Source organism: Aplidium turbinatum, chromosome 17 (genome assembly GCF_918807975.1).
Source record: "Aplidium turbinatum chromosome 17, kaAplTurb1.1, whole genome shotgun sequence".
Lineage (NCBI taxonomy): Eukaryota > Metazoa > Chordata > Ascidiacea > Aplousobranchia > Polyclinidae > Aplidium > Aplidium turbinatum.
In genome coordinates, this window is record NC_137488.1 from 16,196,764 (window position 1) to 16,219,549 (window position 22,786).

Here is a 22,786-nt window from a genome sequence, read left to right on the forward strand (position 1 = left end):
TTACAGCAAACTACATCAACGTCATTGTCTATGCAGAGCACAACAATCTTCTAGAAATTGATCGCAACAAAAGTGTCATTTTCGACTATTCGGCATGAACTCGGACCAGATTTCGAGGATTTTATTCAACGACTCTTGTCTAAAGCGTGTTTTCAAGGGTGTGTACGCGAGAGACATGTTACACCAAGACGTATCTCCCCCTGCTGCCTTTGTCTTCAACACCGACGAAAGCGATCAACCGGGTGAACACTGGGTTGCTGTTTATTTGAATGGTAACGAGCAAGGCGAATTTTTCGATTCTTTTCGTATCCGACCCTACCACAGTGAATTTATCGATTTCATGCATCTCCACTTGATCGATTGGATCTGGAACCACACCACAATTCAAGGACCTTTGTCGCTTGTCTGTGGTCACTATTGCATGTATTTTCTATTAAAACACTGTCGCGGTGTATCCATGAAGGCGATTGTCTCAAATTTTCATTCTGATCTCAATGCAAACGATCGTGCTATTGAAGACTTTGTACGCCAGCGTTATAGAATAAAAAGTTAATTTGTACATTTGTTTAGTTTTTTGTTTTTTATTATGTATTTGTGTCTATTACACAGTTGTTCCATTTTTACCTCAATTTCATGTTTGTTTGTTTTTTTCAACATAAAGTTAGAAAAAAAATCTTCCTGCTTCACCTTTCAATGCATTTTTTTTTTTAATTCTACCTTTACACTTAAAATTATATTTCTGTTGTTGCCTAATAAAAAAAAAAAAATACAAGTTGTCAATTTTATTTTATCGCAAAGCACAAAAAGCTAAAATGATGCAGGTGAAAAGAAATAAGTTTCTTTAAGGAAAAAAAATACAAGCTAGCAATTTTATTTTATCGCAAAGCACAAAAAGCTAAAATGATGCAGGTGAAAAGAAATAAGTTTCTTTAAGGAAAAAAAATACAAGTTAGCAATTTTATTTTATCGCAAAGCACAAAAAGCTAAAATGATGCAGGTGAAAAAAACAAGTTTCTTTAAGGAAAAAAAAAAATACAAGTGAGCAATTTTATTTTATCGCAAAGCACAAAAAGCTAAAATGATGCAGGTGAAAAGAAACAAGTTTCTTTTTGAAATTTGTTCAATAATAAAGATAAAAAAAAAAATACAAGTTAGCAATTTTATTTTATCGCAAAGTGCAAAAAGCTAAAATGATGCAGGTGAAAAGAAATAAGTTTCTTCAAGGAAAAAAAACAAGTTAGCAATTTTATTTTATTATCTAATTAGACTAATGTGCTCAGTTCAGTTTGTTTTTATTTCTGACCATCACAACGAAAAAGCAATATAAGTTATGACAAACATAGCAGAGGTCTAGAAAAAGGTAGAAGCGGCAAAACGCGGACGTTATAACATGCATGGTACCAAAGCAGGACAATCAATTTAAAATATGGCACAGTCGCAACACCTCAATAAATTGCAAATCGAGGGACGAAGTGGTCAGGGGACGAATTAGGTTGCACCCAATGGCAGAGCCTGTGTCGGCGTTTGAGTCTTTGTGAGTACTTGCAAAGTTTGAAAATAAAGATTTCCACAATCAGTCACTGTATTGCATTGGTGGTTGGTTAACTACAGCAGGCCCGGATTTAGGGGGGGCAGTTGCCCCGGGCCCCCCGACTTTTGAAGGGCCCCCCTATGTGGTTAAAATGTGATTTTGTGTTATTTTTTTCGAAGTGGCTATTCTTACAACATATTGTAAAACTAGCCTCTGAAGCTATTCTTACAAGCACCACTCAAGCAAGACGTTGTTTACTCGAGCAAGACCTTAATGCGCTCAGGCGTTTCATCCGACGACGCTCATACGTAATTTCGCGCGCATGCGTATTGGCTTGTGCTGCACACTTGATCGTAGAGTGAACCGCGGTAGTTGCTGATTTTGCTGATCGAAACTACACGTCAATGAATCCATCGTCATCATGATTACGAAGGGAGCATTATATTACAGTTTTGAGACACTTTCTTCGGCTATTAAGCAATGGGAAAAAGAAAACTTTGTCAATGTTTATGTGAGAAATTCCATAACAATTGAACGCGCAAAACGACGTCTAGCACTTACATCCACAAAAACCTGGAATGAACAGTTGAAGTATCGTACAATACAGTATGCTTGTGTGCATGGAGGAAGAACACCCAAATCATGTAGTCAAGGAAAAAGACCAAATCAAAGGTAAGTAATGATGGTTTTGTCCTTGGTGCCCATAGGTTGAGCTACTCATGTAGCCTATATGCATAAGTTTTGCTAATAGATTGAGTTTTGCATAAGTGCAAATTGCCTACATTCCTTATGAATGCTAAGAACTTAGCAAAATGCATATATTCTGCTGAACCATTCCCGCATGCTGTCTATTGTAATAAGTTTTGCTAATAGATTGAGTTTTGCATAAGTGCAAATTGCCTACATTCCTTATGAATGCTTAGAACTTAGCAAAATGCATATATTCTGCTGAACCATTCCCGCATGCTGTCTATTGTAATTTCCATTGAATTGTCATGCCCAGAATTATTCCTAAGTTGCATTGAATTACCCATTAGTTTTGTCAATTTACCCATATGTTACGTCGAATTGCTCATCAGCACAATTCGTCGAATTACCCGTAAGTCTCATGAAATTATCCATAAAGACATGCCTTATGGGTACTTCAACGCAGCTTTTTGGCAATTTGACGTCACTTATGGGTAAATCGACTAGATTTATGAGAATGCTCGGCTGAACTTGTGGTAATTCAACGTGACTTTATGGGTAATTCAGGTGGGCTTATAGGTAATTGGATGCAACTTATGGGCAATTTGACATGACTTGCAGGTAGGCTACTTTAACGTGAGTTATGGCTAATTTAGGTGTACTTATGGGTGATTCAACACGGCCTATGTCACCTCATCTTTGTTGTTTTTCAGTACTTTTATCAAAGGTTGTCCATTTGGAATCAAAGTAAATGCAACGTCAGATGGAAAAGCGCTATGCATCACTGAGATTAGTAATGTCAATGATCATAATCATGATTTCAATGAAGTAAGTGGAAATAACCCTTTGTAGTAGAGTCATAGCCTTTGAGCTATGGTCACACTAGCCCTGTATATGATAAGGAGGCTTTCATCAGAAATTATGTGAAGGATAAAAAAGAGCAATAACATTAGGGGGGGGGGGTTAATCGGCTTTTTTTTCAAATTCAATTTTAACCCAGGTTTTAGGATACAACAGTACATTCTAAGACCACTAGTAAAAAAAATTGAAATTTCCGTCCAAAACCCCCTTTATCCAAAAAATTACTTTTCGTGTATAATTGCATTTTGATTATGACACTTGAAGTTCAAATATTGTTTGCTACTGTACTAAAACACGTTAAGAATGTTGCAAGACAGTTTTTCTGATCTTGACTTCATCGTAAGACACCGTAAAGTGGTCATTTCACTTTGCGCGCATGACTACGCACATGCTGAATATGACCAGTTTGTGCGAAACTGGTCATATTCAAGCCGCCGATTCACCAAACCTGGTGATCTTGCCCATCTCTGTGGGTTGGACACCTGTCAAAAGATATGTCATTTTCTTGACTATGTGCATATAAATTATTTTTCAGAATGCATTTAATTTGATGCCTAAACAACGAAGATTAAATGAAACAGAAAGCAGTGTGATCGGAGAAATGCTTGCCACCAAAGCAAATAAAAAGTTGGTACAAAAGCACATTGCAGCTTCTACAGGAAAAACAGTTATTCTTAAAGATCTGCATAATATTGCCGCAAAACAGAGACCTTTGTATGAAAACACCTATGATGAACTTATTAATGAAATGAACAAAGAAAAAGGTTAGTCGACAGACAAAACTTTTTTGTCTGTTATACAGTACAAGATATGTTCATGCTAAATAGTAGAGATGACTTTCTAATTTCTATGTGCAGTATGATAAGTAGAGATAGAATGAGCTCCGGTTCCGGTCAAATTCTGGCTCCGTACTGGAGGTGATGTGACTCCGGCCTAGAGCCGGATGTGTGTGTGCAAGCTGTGGTCAGGGTCATGACCTTGGAAAAATCTAATTTTTTGCATCATTGTAGTACTGCAGCAATGCAAGAATAGGCTACCAGGTTGCCTGTAACATTGGTCAACACCGTAGGCGTATTTGCAATCTACAGGTCGCTGCTGCAGATTGAGTGTCACATGATATTGTGAGCATTCTTCTTGAACCATTTCAGATATAATGTCAATTAAGCAATTCGCGATTGACCTCTTGCCGTAATGGTTTAGACTGCAGATGAATTATTTCGATGACGTGGGTTCAATCTCACCATTGCCAGTTCAATTTAAAGTGTTGACCGCCTGGTTTACCGGTCAATAGACTCTGTCTACTGCAGCAAACTGCGGATTACCAGTACGCACATCATAGTAGGCTACACAAGAAAAATATCTAATTTTCAGACGTTTTTCTATTCAGAAAACGTTTGTCTAGTATAACCAACACAGAATATTAGCAGTACCCTACAACGTGTGGAAAATTTGCAACATTGAGCTATAAAGGGTCAATTGAGAGTATTTTTTGCTTCATTTTCTTCATAAGAATTCATTCTACTTTCCCAAACTCATGCTCCAAAGATTTTTGTTGCAACATAAGGCGCTATGGGGATTGTAAGATTGAAAGCGGGATCAAGGAATTCAATCAAAGGTCTTCAATATCTTGAAACAATTCTACTTTGAGTGGATAGAAATAGAAAACATTGCTAAATTTGAAATCTACGTAAAAGTTTACTCCTAATGGATCCTTTTAACGGACCCTAAGCATTGCAATGTGGCATCTTTTAGAGAATGGGGTGAGAGTGGTATACAACCGCTCAGTTGGAACATTGATTATATGATGTAAATATTACCAAAGGCCTAAACATCCTTCCTCTGGCCAATAATTAAAATAACATAGAATAGAAAACAAATTTCACTAAAAGTTGATGTTTTTGCTTTTAAATCTGATGGAGTGCCTAATAGGCCTAATTGTTTTGCGCTATTTTAGTCTGGCCCAGGATTGTCAAGATTCTTGCTTTGTAGGGTATACTAATCCTCAGTTTATTTTCATTTTAGGTGCTGCAGTAGATGTGTTTGCAGATGATGACAAACAATTGCAGGCGATATACTTTCAAACGAAAGACATGCGGGAAACCTTTGCGGCATATCCTGAAATGCTGCTGATTGATGCAACCTACAAACTTAATGACTTGAGAATGCCATTATATGTGATGCTGAATGTTGATGGCTTAGGTCAGAGTGAAATTGTGTGTCTGTGGCTTGTAGCCACTGAAGACAAACTGACCATCAGCAAGCTGTTAACTCAGTTTAAACTCCACAATCCAGCTTGGGATAAAGTGGAGGTTGTAATGGCTGACAAAGACATGACAGAGCGGGATGCCATGATGAAAATGCTGCCTACTGCAGAAATTTTAATTTGCTATTTTCATACCCTTCGCACTTTTCGTAGAGAAGTTTCCATGGAAAAATTAGGCATTTCTTCAGCCCAAAGGCAGGTATCACTGGAAATTTTAGGAAAACTGGCAAATGCCAAAAATGAGTCAGCTTATAATTTACTGTATAACCAATTCGTTGACACAGTCCCAATTGCTGTCACAACATATTATAACGATAACTGGCATGCTATTCGACATCAATGGGTGGATGGACTGAGCAACTTAAAAGCTAATTTTTTGAACAGAACTAATAATCGACTGGAATCCATCAATGGAAAGTTGAAAAGTGTCATAACAAGATACTCAGGAATGACCATGTTTTTTAAAGATCTGATGGCATGTATCCAATCTCTTTCCACCGAACGTGACCACAAAGCGTCAAATGCTTTCCTTAAGGTTCCAATTGATGCGATTTCAAGTGTGGCGGAGAGACAATACCAACAGCTACTGACACCATTTGCATATATTCATGTGCAACAACAATTCAAGTTAGCGGAAAAGGTTGTCATGTCAGAGATTTTGAATGATTCTGCCATAGTAAAATCTCGTGTCCATGGGGAATTGGCAGTCACAACAACAGCATGTCCTTGTGGATTCACATCATCAATGCTGCTACCTTGTAGGCATGTCTTGGCAGTTAGAAGGCAGCTCCATATGTCAGAGTACAATCCCAATCTTTGTTCAGAACGGTGGACAATGCAATATTTTCTTAAATCCCATCGCCTGACAAGAAACTCACTGGACAACGGTCCTGCATCCACATTACCAGCTGTTGAGATTCTTAACAAGCCTCAAAGAAGATGTGTTTTATCAGAACAGCAAAAGTATCGCCGTGTTCAAGATATTTCCCAGAAGATTGCGTTAATGATATCTGAACAAGGAATGGATGAATTCCAATACAACCTGGATAATTTACGACAAATTGCAGAGTTCTTGCAGGAAGGAAAGAAATTCCAAGTTGTGAACTTTTTGGGTCAAACTCAGAAAGGTAGGCCTATATGCTAGCACTATTTACTAAATCAGAAAAACTAGCCTATTTTTTCAAATATCTGAAGAGATATGGGTTAGTTACTGCAACTTGCGTCGTGATTTTGCAGTCAATTTTTTTTTGAGCAATGATTTTTATGGCGTTGAGCTATCCAATATGTGGGCTAATATGTACTGCATGCGCAGTTGCGCACTAATTTACGATTATACAAGGTTGCAGATGCTCAGTAATTCTGCTTTTGTGAACAACTGCATGATCCTTTTCAGGCACTGATACTGGAAGTGCTGCTGCAACATCTTCCAGCAATGATCCTGGAATTGCACTTCCTACAGTCTCAAGTAGTAGTTCACAGCACACACCCGGTGACGTCTTGTCGACCGTTGATACCAGTGCGATTATGATGCAGACACCGTCCAGTTCTATTCAGTCTTTTACAAGTATGTGCTGTTTCTGAAACATTCATTTCTGATTAGTTGTTTTTTCTTGCATTGCATAATGCATTATGTTTATTAATTTTTTAATAAAAACGTTGAAATAGTGATGTTTTCTACGTTGTAGCCTATATTCGATTCTCGTTGTGTTTATTAACAGATGATGCAGGATCAATTAAATTTCCACCGAAGATGATGAAACGTGGCAGGCCAAAAGGAGCTGGATTGACAGTCATTGGGTTACCACGCAAGAGACAAAAAAAGAGCGGACCAATTCCATTCAGACTGAAGTCGTCTTTTCAGAAAGAAGCAGGTTTGTTGCATTTATGTTTGTGTGACTTCATTTTTGTTATAGCCTACGTTAGTTTAAAAAACTACACTTTGACTTCTGTGGGTCTGCCTAGCCGATAGGCTACGTCAAAGCGTACGTAGGCTACATCAAACAAAGTCACCCATGGTCATATTTTTCAGCAATACTCAGTTGGTTTGTCGATTCTGAGGTAGTAGAAGAGGTCTTGCGTCCATTCAGCGATCGACTGATCGAAGAAAATGAAATTGAAACGTTGCCCGAAAGAATTCCAATGAAGTGTTTAGATGAAAACATTGCCATTGCTTCTGTGCGAAGACATTTTTCTTTTGACGGTTGGACGTTGATGGAGAACCTACTGACCACTTTGCGAAATAAAGGCCGCTGGTTGTGCATCTCCTGTTATTTAGATCTTGATGCAGGCGACAGCATCATGTGCGACTCGTGTCTGGATTGGCACCATCTGAGATGTCTTGGTAGAACAATGCCGCCAAAAACGAAGTCTTGGTTCTGCAGGAAATGCAACCTTATGGAGAAGTGACAGTGAATGTTCAGGTGATACTGCAATCTCGCTTTGTCAATTAAACCAAGGTTATGTAAACCGTGAACTACGAAAAGACTTATTGGCCTTGACGCGTTATGCTTGAAACTTGTAACATTTGATAAAAATCGTTTCTTCAATGGTCCTCACATAAAACGCTAACGATGTGTTCTTGAATGACTAATGAGTCCAATCCTGGCATTAAAAGTTCTGATGCATTTAGGACATTTAACATTCTTTGGGAGAGCTAGCTGAAAGTCATGGACTAGTACAGGTTTGTAATGTAGTTGCTGCAATATACTACGGTCCAACAAGACCTTCAACAGTTCATTAATATTCAACTATTTTACTGTTTCCAACTTAACACAATTAGTATACGTATGTTGAACTCTTTCATAGCAAATGGTGGTACAGAACTTGAAAATAGCAAGTAAAAGGTAGCTCGAAGCTGCAGTTTTTTTTTTTGACTGACTCATCAGGAGCTGTCATCAGAATAAAACAAACCTAAATGTGGTGAAGTACTTATAGTAGAAGGAAAGAAGAAAAACTGGAGCTTCAAACTATCAGCTACCTTATACTCGCTAAATCCAGATTTGTTGCATGTGTGTAGTATTTACATTTCTTCACTGTAATCTTAGGCTATGGCATAAATGCTTTGATTTCTTATGGCAAAAAATGGGTGATGAAGATCCATAAGTTTATAACAGTAAAAAATCAATTGTTTATTGTTGAAAGTGGTTGGCTTCAGTTGAAGATGCCATGAGATCCATTGAAGAGTACGAAGCAAAAGCAGGAACGAAGCTTGTTGTTGTTCAGAAACGAGCATACGGTGCCATGTTAATGTTGATTTTTAACATCCTGTCATTGTAATTCACTAGTGTACTAAGTGTTGATATTCATACTACAATAATAAGCCTTTTCTTTGTTGACAAAGATTCTGAAAAGGTTTCTGCAAAGCACAGTGTTTTCACCAAAGTGGAGGATAGGCATCATAAAAGAGGAAACGGTTTACTAACTGCAAAAAATGCTATAAACATATGTAAATGTGTTCTGTTTCATCAACTTTTCATCTCGTTTCTTAAAGACACTCAGTTTTCAGGTGTAAAAGCTTTGTTGATTCAAAGTAGCCTAGCCTACTTCACTGACCTCTTTTGTATTTTTTCCATCTAGTGTGCCAAATCCATACGCCTATGTGGTGTTATTGATTGGACCAAGTGACATGTCCAGCGGTAACCAAAGGCAGGGTTTGGGTCACAACCAATCTTTTTGAGACAATTTATTTTTTACCATATTCACGTAGTAGGCTTGGTGGTTTTCAATGTTACGTACAGTACCGTATATTATTTCTGTAGGCTACTATCATAAGATGAAAATTTAGTTGATTGTAACTCATCGTAGATGAAGATAATACGATTGTTGCATCGTTGCGGCCAAGGCATTTGCCTCTTGGATGCAACTTACAAGACGTCCAAGTATTCCCTTCCTCTATTTTTTCTTTGCGTCAGAACGAATGTTGGTTACCAGGTTGTTGCTACTTTTATTATCCAAAATGAACAAGCTTCGGACATAGCAGAAGCACTTTCTGTTGTAAAAGGGTGGTCAGAAAACTGGAACCCTTCGTTTTTCATGACCGATACATGTGAGGCGGAAATCAAGGCCATCGAAAGCGTTTTTTCAAGTTAGTGAATTGCATTAACATTTTCGTTGCTTGTGTGCTGTCTCCATTGCTCATGCATTTGTGTCGTCACTGTTAAGTTGCTACTGTACTTTACCACTCAGTGCCCACGACTTCTTGTTCCGCAGATTGCTACGTGTTACTCTGTGCCTTTCATCGCGAACAAGCCTGGGAAAGGTGGATGAGGAAAAGTGACAATGGCGTTCGCGATGATAAAGCAATTGTGCTGACATACTAGACGCAATGAGGAAAGCAACTACATAGAACAGACTTGTTTGCAATCAAACCAGGCGACAATGAGCGAATGGCAAACGCGATACCCCCCTATTCAGGGATAATATGCGTGTCTGTGACCGCAGGGGACCTGGAGCCGAGTTGTTTTGCACGTTGATAGCACCATGCAGTTGCAAGCACAGTAATAGGCTACTGAGCTCACATTTTGAACAATTCAGTGATCTTCACACCAAGGCTTTTTTTCAGTTGCTAACACGGCCACAAATCGCAGCGCATATGCGTGCTTAGTGTTAAGTAACAGCCTAGTGGAAAGTGTTGTGGATTGAATTTGCTAGTTCAAATAAGTATATTAATTCCGGTACCCAAAGCCTCAAATGAATTCACGAATATCGCAATTGTTAACAATGGCATATAAATTAGGATGTTAGTGCACACAAAGTAGGGAAAGTATTGCTTGAAGAGTTGATTCCTGGGACAAAAATTGAACACTGTAGGCTATGTCGAGCAGAAACTGGTTTAGTGTTTTAAGGTGGTCAAAAATGTAAGCATGCGTCTATTTGCATCCAACAAATAACGAAACTCTAAACTTCTCAGTTTGGTCGGGAAACAAAAAGGGTTGCGAGGACAAATGGCAGGTCTCATCTAGGCAAGGAGAGGAGGGACACATGGGTGATGATCTGGCCTAACAGTTACTGTGCTGTGCTCAAAATATGTACAGTTTTTGTTTAACATGTGCGGTATTCACTTTTTGTAAATAGCCTAGCTTTTCGGAAATGCAACGAGTCATCTGGCGCTATTTGCTTGTGTTTGAAGCCCGGTTGCTCGCTTTGTGAAAAAGCTATCAACCTCAACTTTTGCTTGTCAATAGACAGAGATATGTTGTTTAGATTAGCGTTTATTAAATGCTGTTATCTTTAAAAATATTTGTGGGATAAATGGTTAAAGTCGGTCAAGTTCAACTCTTTACCTAAGAAATATTTTTAACTTTTAGAGTCTGGCTGACCTTAATTTGGATAGACGATAGCTTGTGCTTTCCAGCAATGGTTCAATTGTTAAAATCGAAGCAGAAACAAGCAACTTACAACTAATTTAATAAAGACATATAATGATCGCAGACCGGGGAGACTTGTATACTTGCTTCGATTCGGAAATGCAACGAGTCATCGGGCGCTATTTGCTTGTGTTTGAAGCCCGGTTGCTCGCTTTGTGAAAAAGCTATCAACCTCAACTTTTGCTTGTCAATAGACAGAGATATGTTCTTTAGATTAGCGTTTATTAAATGCTGGTATCTTTACAAGTATTTTTGGGATAAATGGTTAAAGTCGGTCAAGTTCAACTCTTTACCTAAGAAATATTTTTAACTTTTAGAGTCTGGCTGACCTTCATTTGGATAAACGATAGCTTGCGCTTTCCAGCAATGGTTCAATTGTAAAAATCGAAGCAGAAACGACAAAGATATATTATTGATTAAATGCTGGTATCTTTAGAAGTAGGCTATTCTTCGGATAAATAGTTAAACTTGGTCAAGTTTAATTCTTTTCTAAGGAGATATGTGGTGTTTTTCGGGCTTGTGTTACATAGCTATTAGGTAAAAGCGGACACTTGCACGCTTTTTTTTGTCATGGTTGACTAATTTCACCCCACTTTTCCACCATTTTATGGTGGATTCCTCCTGTGTGACGTCATCGCCTTTTTAACCAGGGTCGCGACTTGTATACCAGTTCCAGATCACGCATGAGCGCATATTGATGTCAAACGTAATGCTTGAGTGGTGCTTGTAAGAATAGCCTCTGAGGCTATTTTTACAATATGTTGTAAGAATAGCCACAGCCTATTTTTTTTCCTTTTGGCCTTTAAAGTTTCTGCAAAATGCTGTACAGTACTGGACTGGTGCTACTGTAGACGTAGAGATGGTTTTTCGCGCCGTAGGCTTGAAAAAATTTTTTGCATGGGGGCCCCCCGATCTAAAAGTGCCCCGGGCCCCCCATCAGCTAAATCCGGCCCTGAACTACAGTACTGAAAATGGAAATGCCTTCACAAACGGTGAAAGTATTTCAAAATTGGTGAACCACGCAAATCATACAGGAATAGGTTGGGCTACAACTGTACCGTACATAAACATTTGGCAGTGGCTATTTGACCGGCGCCGGTCTTTGAATCTGAAACACTATTTGACCGTCATTACGTCATTGTCCAGTCACTTTTTTTCTTTTTCTCTTTCAAAGCAAAAGATGAGAAGCGCGCATATAAGTTCTGAATCCAACCATTTATTCAACTCGTTATGTGGCGCGTGTGGTACGTCGCCGCTTCCTATTCTAGAGGGACTGAGTTCGATACTACCCAGAAGCGTTCTTTTTTTTTTAACTAAATTTTGACCCAAAGTGCGTTTTGTTGAGAGCAAAAATGTATTGCTTCGTTCGGCAAACACGGTCACATCAATCAATCATTTTATTTTTCGTCATTAACGCGTCCGGGACGAAAAAGATACTAACTACAAAAATTGATACATATAGACCTCCCAGCACGTTAATGAACGGGAAGACGTGGCAAAACCTTGAAAAGTTTAAAACGTGCCTGAATTGAAAAATTATGTAGGCTATATACCGTATCAGTAGTTAGCACGGCCACAATCGGAAAATTACCCAGAGAAATTCTCAAATTCCAGCAAATTAAAAAAACTCCAACTTTATTACTCACATTTGAAAAGACATAAAAAATAATTAAAAACTGACTACAAAAATGCACTTCGTGTCAAAATTTAGTTAAAAAAAAATAAATAAAAAAAAAGAACGCTTCCGGGTAGTATCGAACTCAGTCCCTCTAGAGTCGGAGGCGGCGACGTATCGCATGCGCCACGTTACGAGTTGAGTGGGATGGTTGGATTTAGAACTTATATACGCTTCTCGTCTTTTGCTTTGAAAGAGAAAAAGAAAAAAAGTGACTGTATAGTGACGTCATGACCGGTCAAATAGTGTTTCAGATTCAAAGACCGGCGCCGGTCAAATAGCCACTGCCTAAACATTTCTCAAGAAATTAAGTGTCTCAAAACAACACAAACATATTCTGCGCTAATATCACAGTTTCTTAAACACCCAAATTTGTGAGTGCCGAAATAGCAACAAGATTGTTGGACCTGGCTAGGTTTGCGGAACTAGTGTTACCAAATTAGGAACTATGCCCTAATTTGAGAAAACTTCAAAGCTGATGAAGACAGAAACTTGTAATTTGGGAAGTTTTGAAGTCTTGGGCAGAGAGCAAATCTTAACTTTAACTCTAACTCGGAAAGCACGTATGAAGAAACAAAAGCTTTTTGATCACAACCATGGCAACCAGCACCACAAAGATAGCCACTTCGTAATTGCTCAATTCAAGGTCAAATCTCTAGTATTTATCGTCATCAAGTAAATGAAATCATTTACAGCCAACAATACTTTACAAGCTCAGACACTGTCAATGTTGGTGATTGAGCCTGTGTCAGTAATTCAAGTTCTTTACAAGTAGGCTATAGGCCCACACAGTGTGTAAAATTGCCTGGATTAAGCTTTCAAATAAGATTTCTCATTCTGATTATAAAAGATTCCTAATTGATCTAATTTCAGGTATGATGGCGATGGGATATGGAATAGCTGCTTTTTATTCTAGGCTGTATGTGTAGATCAATCATCATCATCATTTTGTTCCTTCCTTGTATGGAGGGTTGGATACAATGCGCCATTGTTCTCGACCATGAGCTGTGCGTACTGCACATTCATAAGTTAATTTTGTCCATTTTGAGATGTTTGTTGTCCAAATCATTCTTGGTCTGCCTTTACTTCTTTTACCGTTTATCTTCCCTTCTATTAATGATCTTTGTAATGAATTTTGCCTTATTGTGTGTCCGAAATACTTCAATTTTCTTCTTTTGACTGTTTGTAAGAGCATTTTGCTTGAATTGAATTTGGAGAGTACTTCATCGTGAGTGATCTTTTGTTTCCATGAAATTTTTAATATTTGCCTGTATGTCCAGAGCTCGAAAGCATCGATCCGTTTCTCCATTTTTTGTGACATTGTCCAAGTTTCAGAATTGTATAATAGGGTCGACCAGATATAGCATTTTAAGATCCTGAGACGAGTTGATAAATTTAAACGTTGATTGGTTAAAATATTTTTAATTTTTTTAAATGTAGTTCTTGCAATTTCTATCCGTCTATTTCTAATTTCTATCCGTAGATCAATAGCTAACTAAAATTAAGTTTCTTGTGGGTTTTATGCAATACTAATCTGGAAGGCAACCTTTTTAGTGCTGTAAAGTAGTTGGACATTTAACACCTGTAAGACCCAAAATTACTTTAGCCTTGAACGTATATTATAAGCTATATAAATTTAAAAAATGAGTAATGAAGGAACCACAAGTGAGCGTTTGCTAGATGGTGCATTGAATAATATAAAAAAAATGTCAGATTATATTCAAACTGGTCGTCAAGAAGTCACAGATGTTGCCATGGAACTAGCTGGCAGTAAAGGTATGTTACACTACTGTATTTTATGTTGTATACTATATATCTACAAACCACTGTATCAATATGGGTCCACGTCAAATAGGTGCAGTTAGGTGCCTGCCGGCCATTTAGGCGCTATTCGGTGTATCAAATGACATTCATAATCACTTATCAGAAATCCTTGATTAATGATTATGCGGCCCTGTGGGAACCTTTTTGTTTTTAAACAGTATGTTCAAAGTGTGATAATTTTTGTTTAAAGTACCTGGCTTTATAAAATGAATTCCATATTTAAGCTTTGGCAGAGAGTTTACTTTGTTGTACCACAGACATACAAGATATCTATTAGTACTTTAATTTTCACAGAGAAATTCAATTTACGTTTTAATTAAATTTAATGACATTGCCCTATCATGCCTTTTATTTTTACATAAATAACAGCTCAATGCGTAAATACAGTTACATACGCAGACTATAAAGTAGCATTAGGCTACTCTTGATCAAAAATGTCAAATTATATCGAATGCCCCCCTCCCCAATAACAAAATCCTATGTATGCCACTGAACGTACCCTCAATAAGTGTAGTTCATTGGGTTGAATAAGCTAATTATCATTATATGCGAGACGTAAAGAGTGTTGTATAATATTGTTGCTGCTAATAATTGCTGGTTAAAATTAGTAAATGGGCATTTTTAATTTTTTTTTTCATTTTAGTTCAAAAAACATTTTGAATGCCCCCTCCCTCTTTGAAAATATCCTGCGTACAGGCGTACACCACTGTCTGCAGTATTTCTATCCAGCACCAAATGAAATAGACTTTAGTGGGAATAGTATCTAAATGATCGAGCGCCGCACCTAAATATTTTGCCGGAGTGCGCACCTAATTAGCAGGCACCTAACGATGTGCTCCGATAAATATACTGATGTCAGCTGTCAGGCCACAAATAAATTCAATTTTGTACTCATTCTGTATATAACTATTCAAATTTTTATCAATGTCTGTGTTGAACGATTATGACTAGCTATTTTTTTCTTGTTTTGTTTGTTTATTACATTTTTTTGCTGGTTCAAAAATCCAAATGTTAACAAAGTTTTCAATTGATTTTTACTAACTTCTACAAAAATGTATTATTTTTTAACTGCAACAAAGGGCCATTAAACAATTACAGAAAATATCATTGCTTTGAGAATACTGTTTAACAAAACGTTTAGAACCTTAACCCTGTAGCGCCCTATGTTGCATACATGCAACAAATTTTACCACTAAATATTCTGTGTAGGTTGTACCACGCCTTTTTGACAAAACATTCAGAAATTTTGAGTTTTTTTTGGGCACTGCGGGTTAATATTATTTGATTTCCAGGATAGGCATTGTGCATATCTGGTTTGGCAGCAGCAAGGTTTCTGATGTTTTCTTCAACAATCAAATCACTGAAAGTTCTTAAATTAAATTTAACAACCTCAACAGTCTCGGTGCAATGCATAATTTCTCATCTGTATTTCTTGAATTGATAAGTTCTTTATGTGATGTTTCATCATATTCACTATTCAGCCTGTGGTAGCCCTCTGCTGAGCAAACGCCTTCCCCAAAGTTGTGATGTTTAAGTACATTTAAACTACATCAACAAATGAAAGAATAAATCATTTAGCCACCCTGGTAACTTCTTGAGGATGGTTACCTTACACCTAGACCGATGTATTGACAACAAAAATAATTTAATGATTTGTGTGCAAATGATTGACCTTTTTTATGTGATTGGAGGACATTCAGTGTTTGTTATTTTCGGTTAGGGTTACCAATATATTTGTTCTTTCAGTTGAAAATCCCGGTATTAAAGATTTGCAAGATTGCATCGTTGAGCTTGTTAAAGCAGAGCAGAGAGTTAAAGCCTTTACAACGTCTGTCAATAAATTGAAGACTCAATGGAAAAGTGGAGATTTGGACGACTCCACGGATGTGGTGGAGGCAAGTAGGCAAACCACCTCTTCATCGTTTAAAATTTACACAAAACACACAAACGCGATATTCAATCTGCATTTTTTGATTAAATGTCATATTTGTTAAACATTGATTGGTTGTTTGACTCTTGCAAAGAGGTTGTTGTCTTGTTAGATTGTACTTTGTTTGTGTTTTATGTTAGAAGAAACTACTTGATTTTGCATTTTGGTTGCAATGCTTTTGGTGAGTGTTCGTCATCTATACCAAACACAGATTACAATTCTGTTCAAGTAACTGTTGTTTATATCTTTTGGAGTTTGTGGTGCTTGGCTGAAGCTGAATTTGTTCAATGGTTTTAAAATAATTGCAATATTTTATTTTTCTGAAACTTATTATCCAGGTACTTCAGCGTGATCTTCAGACGGAAGAAGATAAAGCAGTAGACGAAAAAAATATTTGGGATCACGAATTTATGGTTGCATTTGTCGATCAAATGAAAGAATTCGACAGTGGTATGACACTTTACAATAGGTTTTAAAAGATTGTTTATCTTGCACTTTGAAAGTTGAAACGCTGGTGTAACTCTGATATGTCTGTGATAACAGATATCTCTTTGCGCACAACGTCAGAGACCCCTGGAGGAAGCGCCAGCGCCAATGGTGACATGGAAATGACTCAGACTCAGTCATCATTTAAGTGTCCAATAACTCAAGTAAGTTATGCAAATCAAGCTTTTCATGTGGTTGTTGGCAATGTTGGGCTGATGCCTGTAATTGTATTGCAAACTCAAGGTAGCATCAATTGCTCTGTTGAAGTACAAAAACATTGCTTCGATTTTGTAGTACTGTACGTTCATTTTGTCTGCCCCGGTAGCTTAGTCGGTTAAGCGCCCGACTTTATGAGCGAAATCGCAAGATCAAGCAGTGCTGGTTCGACTCTCGGGGTGTGCGCTTGAGCAACGCATTCCAGGGACTACTCTTTATTCAGTGTCAACTGATGGATGGAATAATTCACAAGCAACATCACTTCAACAACAAGCGGAAATTCACTCTGTCATTCTTGGTCACCTTTAGCTTCTTCAAGTATATACTACTGACACTGCCAGGTTTTAGCTTGCAAAAAAAGCTTTCTCAGTCCAAGGTTAAAGATTCTCGCAATCAAATCATTTTTTTTAAATGTTTTTGACAATGTATTCAAATTGCATCGCTATGCTTTAATGTCTCAGTTTTAAACCTAAGAAACCTACATCGGAATAAAAACTTTTGTTAACTCGGGAAATAATATATTTTGGCCCTGGCGCATTGTTTTCTTTTAATATTTGTTGTGTATTGTCAAAACGTAATCATACAGCAATAAATTGGTTATTGTTCGTTTTGTCTGGATGATTGGAAATTAAATACTTTGCAAGCTCGTCGTTTTTACAGATGTATCGACAAAAGTATGCTGAGGCTAAAATGCAGCAGCATAAAGACGTTTCATCTTCAGAATTGTTATTATTTTTCAGAGTGATATGGGTGAGCCTGTGAAAGATAAAGTGTGTGGACACTCCTTTGAAAAAGACGCAATAATGGCACATATTCAGCAATGCAAAAAACGTCGTAAACCAGCCAAGTAAGTCTTATCCCCTGCTTGAAATGTAGCATGAATACTTGATATGTTACTTAGACTGATGAATGAGTGATGATTTATGTTTCGCCAAGCCAGTGAGCCATTTACAGACGATCCTAGTTATTTGCATTGTCAATGTATAATATATATTACACATTGACTATGCAGATAACTAAGACCGTAGGCAAGAAATTAAATTGCCTATGTCCATCTCATGACATAGAGTTAGGCAGTTTAATTTTTTGAGCATGCTATACTCTGTAGTGAACAATCTGAAAAAGCGACCTTGTCAAAACAACCGCTCTGCGTTTCCAATCATTTTCGAATAAATATTTCATTTTTGCAAAAAAATGACTTAGGCAGTTATTTTATTAGGTTGACGATATAGGCTACATGAAACCGAATTGTTCGCTGGAAATTATGTTGCTTTCTAGTAACCACTCAGCACTGAGTGCACTCAGAAGTAACACCGACAAGCTCGGGTAGTAAATGCGTAGGCTTTCAGTCCTAAAACTTCAATCGCCAATTTAGTTTGCAGAAAACGAACTACTTTGTAATATCTGAAACGTGATTTTCGACTCTAACAGTTTTAGTGTACTTTCATTGAAATATTGCGATTACGGGTAATTATGAGAAGCAATTCGATTCTCTAAACCTTCATTGAACATGTCTGCTTTAATATGTTTTGATACTTTTATTCTTACGACTCTTCATTCCATTTTTTTAATGTTTTCTTTATCATATTCCAGATGTCCTTATCCTGGGTGCACCAATTCCATCTTGGCCGAAAATCTGGATTCCAACACAGCCATGAAAGCAGCGCTGAAGCGACGAAAAGCAGCTAGTCAAAATAACTGAACTTCTAAACCCCAATCTTTCAGTTTTGTGTGTACAATGTTTCTCACAGCAACGCAGTCTTGCTTTATACTGCCGTATTTATTCGAATAGAAGCCGCCATTACTGTTTTTTTCTTGTTTCGTGCAATCTCTAATCCAAGGCGGCATTTATTCTAAGAAAAAAAATCGAATAGCAGATAATTCATTTTTCGGACGGTTAGCACTGGTACAATGCTAATTATTTATTCGATGTCTTAGTATTAGATTCTACTCATGAACCCAGCCCGGAGTTATCAAATTAATGAAATACCGTCCAGCTTGCGTTTTTTCTTTAGTTGTTTACTGCGGCTTCTGATCAGATAAATACGGCAAATGCTCGTGTTTGTGAGAACAGCTATCATTTGTATGCTTGTACCACGCGTATGCCGTAGCAGCCAGTATGCGATTCCAACGTAATAATAATGCTTGTTTTTATAGAACGCTGTATCAATCGCAGAATGCGTTGTTTCCCCGCCCTTTACAAATCAGATAGTGTTAACTGACATTCATAACTGGGAGGAAGCAAAACATAGACATTAGGCAGCAGTGGCCGAGTGGTTAGCGCGTTGCTAGCGCGTTAGCGCGAGTGGTTAGCGCTTTAAGTCACTTGCTGTTGTTTCTCTGGGCAAGAAACTTCACGATAATTGCCTCTACCCAGTGATCGATCTCGAGTAGTGGGTAGTACCAAATTTAAGTCATAAGTAGCGTACACAATCAGAAACAGACATTGCCGTCGGCTGCAGCGTGGGTCAGGTGTACGTCGGAAGCAGGGCCTGATTAACCATGAGGCACAGGCCCCTGGTTTTGGGGGCCCCCAATTTTTTTTACATTAGTAGCCTACCGTAGGCGTAGGTAGTGAAAATTGTTGTGCCACTGTGTGCACAGTTGCTATTTTGGAGTAACGATTTCAAATTGTGTAACGATTTTGCAGTAACCGTTGAGCACTTCTGCTTTGCATCGAAAGCGATTGCCAATAGGGACCCCTAAACTTAGCTGTGCCTCGGGCCCCCGTGAGCCTTAATCGGGCCCTGGTCGCAAGGCGTACACCGATGCATAGCACTCAAGTCCGCTTTCCCGCAATCCAGGATAAAGATATGAAAAAACAAAACAATATCACCGGAAAAGTTATGTATAAAACTGCCCTCCTGTGTATATTTTGCATGAGAAAATCCAACAAGGATCTTTTTAACCTCGCTTGCTCCCCTCTGCTTAAACTTCATTGAGGCACTGATTCTTATGTAGAGTTTCCTGCTAAAAAAAAATGAATCAGGGCAAGTGAATTTTATAAAATTTCTTCTATATAGCCTGCACTAAATTAAACACAAATCCACTTAATTGCGTTCATGGACAAGTTTGCTTTTGACCGCTTGACACTTGGGATTATTCTGTCATAAGTGTTACTGCAGTAAAACCTCAGAAACTTTTTGCTTTGTTTAATTCCTTTGACGATGTTCACTTTTGTTGTACATGTACACCACCATCATGTTGTGGTTGTCTAGTATCTGTGCTCACATGTTCATTGTATTGTTCACTTGGTGTCTTCAGTTTTTTTATTGAGAAAAGCAAAATTTTGTCAAACGTTAAATACATTTCAATACGTACCAATTGAGTGTTGTTTTATTCTAGGCTAGAATTTCTCAGCAAAGGTTAATATTTTCCCAAGCACTGACATTTTGAAATCACCACACAAGCCTCATGAATAAAAGAACGTTTTACTTTAGTACATTATTGCGAACCTTTTATTTGCTGCATACAGTAGATCCCGTTGAAGAAACCACCGTCAACGAACAATTTAGTTTCTAATTTGAAGTTAAACGTTGAAAACAAGGGCCAATGTGACAACTTGATTATATAGCCCAAACAATAAATACTGTATTACAAAAAGTGCTCAAAGCCAAGCAGAGCGACTCACATCAAATATAGTTATTACTCTTTAAAACCTCTACACAGCCTGTTTCACCCTAAAAGGGGCATCATCAACAGGTCCTCATTCAAATAGAATTTCATTTGAATGAGGACCTTTTGATAATGCCCCCTTTAGGACGAAATGGGCTGTAGTGTAGAGGTTTTAGAGAGTAATAACTATATTTGATGTGATTATAGCCTTTTCATTTCAAACAGTCCCACAAAAGTACGAACACGATTTTTAATGCGATCGATCAGCACCACAATTGAACAGGAAAAGAACCTTACGAATAAGTGAATTAAAAAACCTAATCTTCGACCAAAGCAGTGTATTGGTTCCTTTTAATAGCATAGGTAAGTGTTAATATACAAATGTGACCATAACGAGCAAAGGACAGTATGCACCATACATTATAAATTGATAAAAAGAATATACAAATATAAACCATTATAAAAATTTTAGGTATGAAGAAAATACTCTGGAAAAGCTTGCACTCTAAAAAAATTACGCTGAACAAACGATTTGTTGCATGCGCATAAACATTTTAAGGAAAAGTTGACAATGAAATAGTGTACAAAGTTAGTAAATTATTAAATATTATTACATCATCTATGCTGAGGACTGAGGTGACACATGACCTTTGAACCGTGTCCAAAGGCAATGGTTTTGGTAAAGTCCTTGAACCGCCGAGTTACTGCAATTCAACGTTGCACCTGTTTTGAGACACGTTAAAGGTTTTGCATCTATTCTACATGTATAATAGTGGTACATCGAATATTGTCCAGACTAGCCTGATGGTAAAGTTGAGGTGTAAGCAGACATTAACATAAAACAGTGGTTGGCTAAATATATACATGGCACTCCGTGAAAAAGCACGATTGCAATGGAATAAAAATGCTTTTAACAACCAAGGAATGCAGCAAGAAAGGTTGCCACAGTAATAAAAAAACAACATTATTTTAAGGGCAAGTTCGCCTTCATAGCTCAGTTGGTTATGACGTGACTTCGTCAACGAAGGAGGTTCAAGATCACGTTCGACTCTTGGTGTGTGCGCTTGAGCAACGCATTTCAGAACTGCCGTCCATTCAGCGGCATCTGATGCAAGGAATAATTCCCCGGAAACAACACTTTAACAATCGAAAACTTCATTTTGACAATCTTGGTGACCGGGATTGCGTCAGTGGTTCAATACAAGTATGCGAAACTGCCAGGATTAAGCTCTCAAAAAACTTTCCCAGTTCGAGGATAAAAACTCAATCAATCACTAGACGACTAGTAGATAGACGGAAACATACTGGTAGCAGCGTTGTTGGATAAATTTGCAAGTTCAATCCATTTGTACACAAATGCATGATAGCTAAGTCAACAATAGGAGACATAATAAAAAAAAACAATTGCAAGCGTCATTTAAAAAACCAAACAAATCTTATTCGAACAGTCAGGCCTGGAAAAAATAGGGAATGCGGGAATGACATTCCTGGGAAATTTGTAGGTTTGCGGGAAATTTTTACTGTAAGAATCACGATACTAACGTCTTTCACTCACCGTCAACGTAATTTGCTTAACATTGCAGTTCTGACACTGATTCGCATCACTGCGGATTTACGACCTCCAATTTGTACCTCAAAGCTGAACAATGTGAACATGTTCTTAGCAAAATTGCACAAATATATTGCAGTTAGTCCGCCCGAAAGCGTCGTAAAAAGCATGGGAAGTATCATTGAAAAAATTCGAAATGTTTGCGGAGGTACAAAAACATCCACGAATAAAAAAATAAATGAAGACATTAGCGACAAGCTGCTCATTCACTGGAATGGGCGACGTATTGGTGAACTGAGCAGTCCGGCATACGCGCCGACTCCCGGGGGGCGGCGCCCCCCGTAAATTTATGGTTGAGGGGCAACAAAAATCTTTTACAAGTGGTGTTTCAAAGATAAAATACTTCGCGAGAGATTTAGATCATTTAAACGGACTTAGAGAATGCCGAAAGCGAAAAACAGCCTGCGTTGCTCTTGCCCGCAAAACAGCAACTGATCACATGGCTTTCTCTGGAACGTGAATTACAACTGAGATGCGCACCGCACGCACGCTCACAGTCACACACTGCTTATCTTCCCGCGCGTGAGGAGCAACTTCAAAGTCAAAACGCGTGGTAGCGAAAAAGCGAATGCGAGGTTAAATGTTTATTCTCATTTCACGAGTTATCCAAACGTCCGTTAGATTTTTTGTGACTTCAAACATGAAATCGATTTTAGCAAACTTTATCGAGTTGAAACTACGACATACCGAACAATTACATGAATACGGCTTGGAAATCATACC

At 37.9% G+C, this 22,786-nt stretch overlaps 2 protein-coding genes across 2 annotated transcripts; both read left to right on the forward strand.

Annotated features, from left to right (window-relative positions):
* Window positions 1–1,826: 1,826 nt before the first annotated feature.
* Window positions 1,827–9,741, forward strand: LOC145786430 (uncharacterized). Its single transcript, XM_082598084.1, has 7 exons — window positions 1,827–2,203; window positions 2,932–3,046; window positions 3,615–3,843; window positions 5,102–6,469; window positions 6,736–6,906; window positions 7,061–7,213; window positions 7,372–9,741. The coding sequence occupies exons 1-7, from the start codon at window positions 1,953–1,955 to the stop codon at window positions 7,746–7,748; spliced, it is 2,664 nt and encodes an 887-aa protein (XP_082454210.1). The 5' UTR covers window positions 1,827–1,952; the 3' UTR covers window positions 7,749–9,741.
* A 3,349-nt stretch (window positions 9,742–13,090) lies between these two features.
* Window positions 13,091–19,094, forward strand: LOC145786701 (E3 SUMO-protein ligase NSE2-like). Its single transcript, XM_082598419.1, has 6 exons — window positions 13,091–14,159; window positions 15,954–16,102; window positions 16,476–16,587; window positions 16,681–16,787; window positions 17,580–17,686; window positions 18,433–19,094. Exons 1-6 carry the CDS (start codon window positions 14,027–14,029, stop codon window positions 18,539–18,541), a joined length of 717 nt encoding a protein of 238 aa, XP_082454545.1. The 5' UTR covers window positions 13,091–14,026; the 3' UTR covers window positions 18,542–19,094.
* Window positions 19,095–22,786: the final 3,692 nt, after the last annotated feature.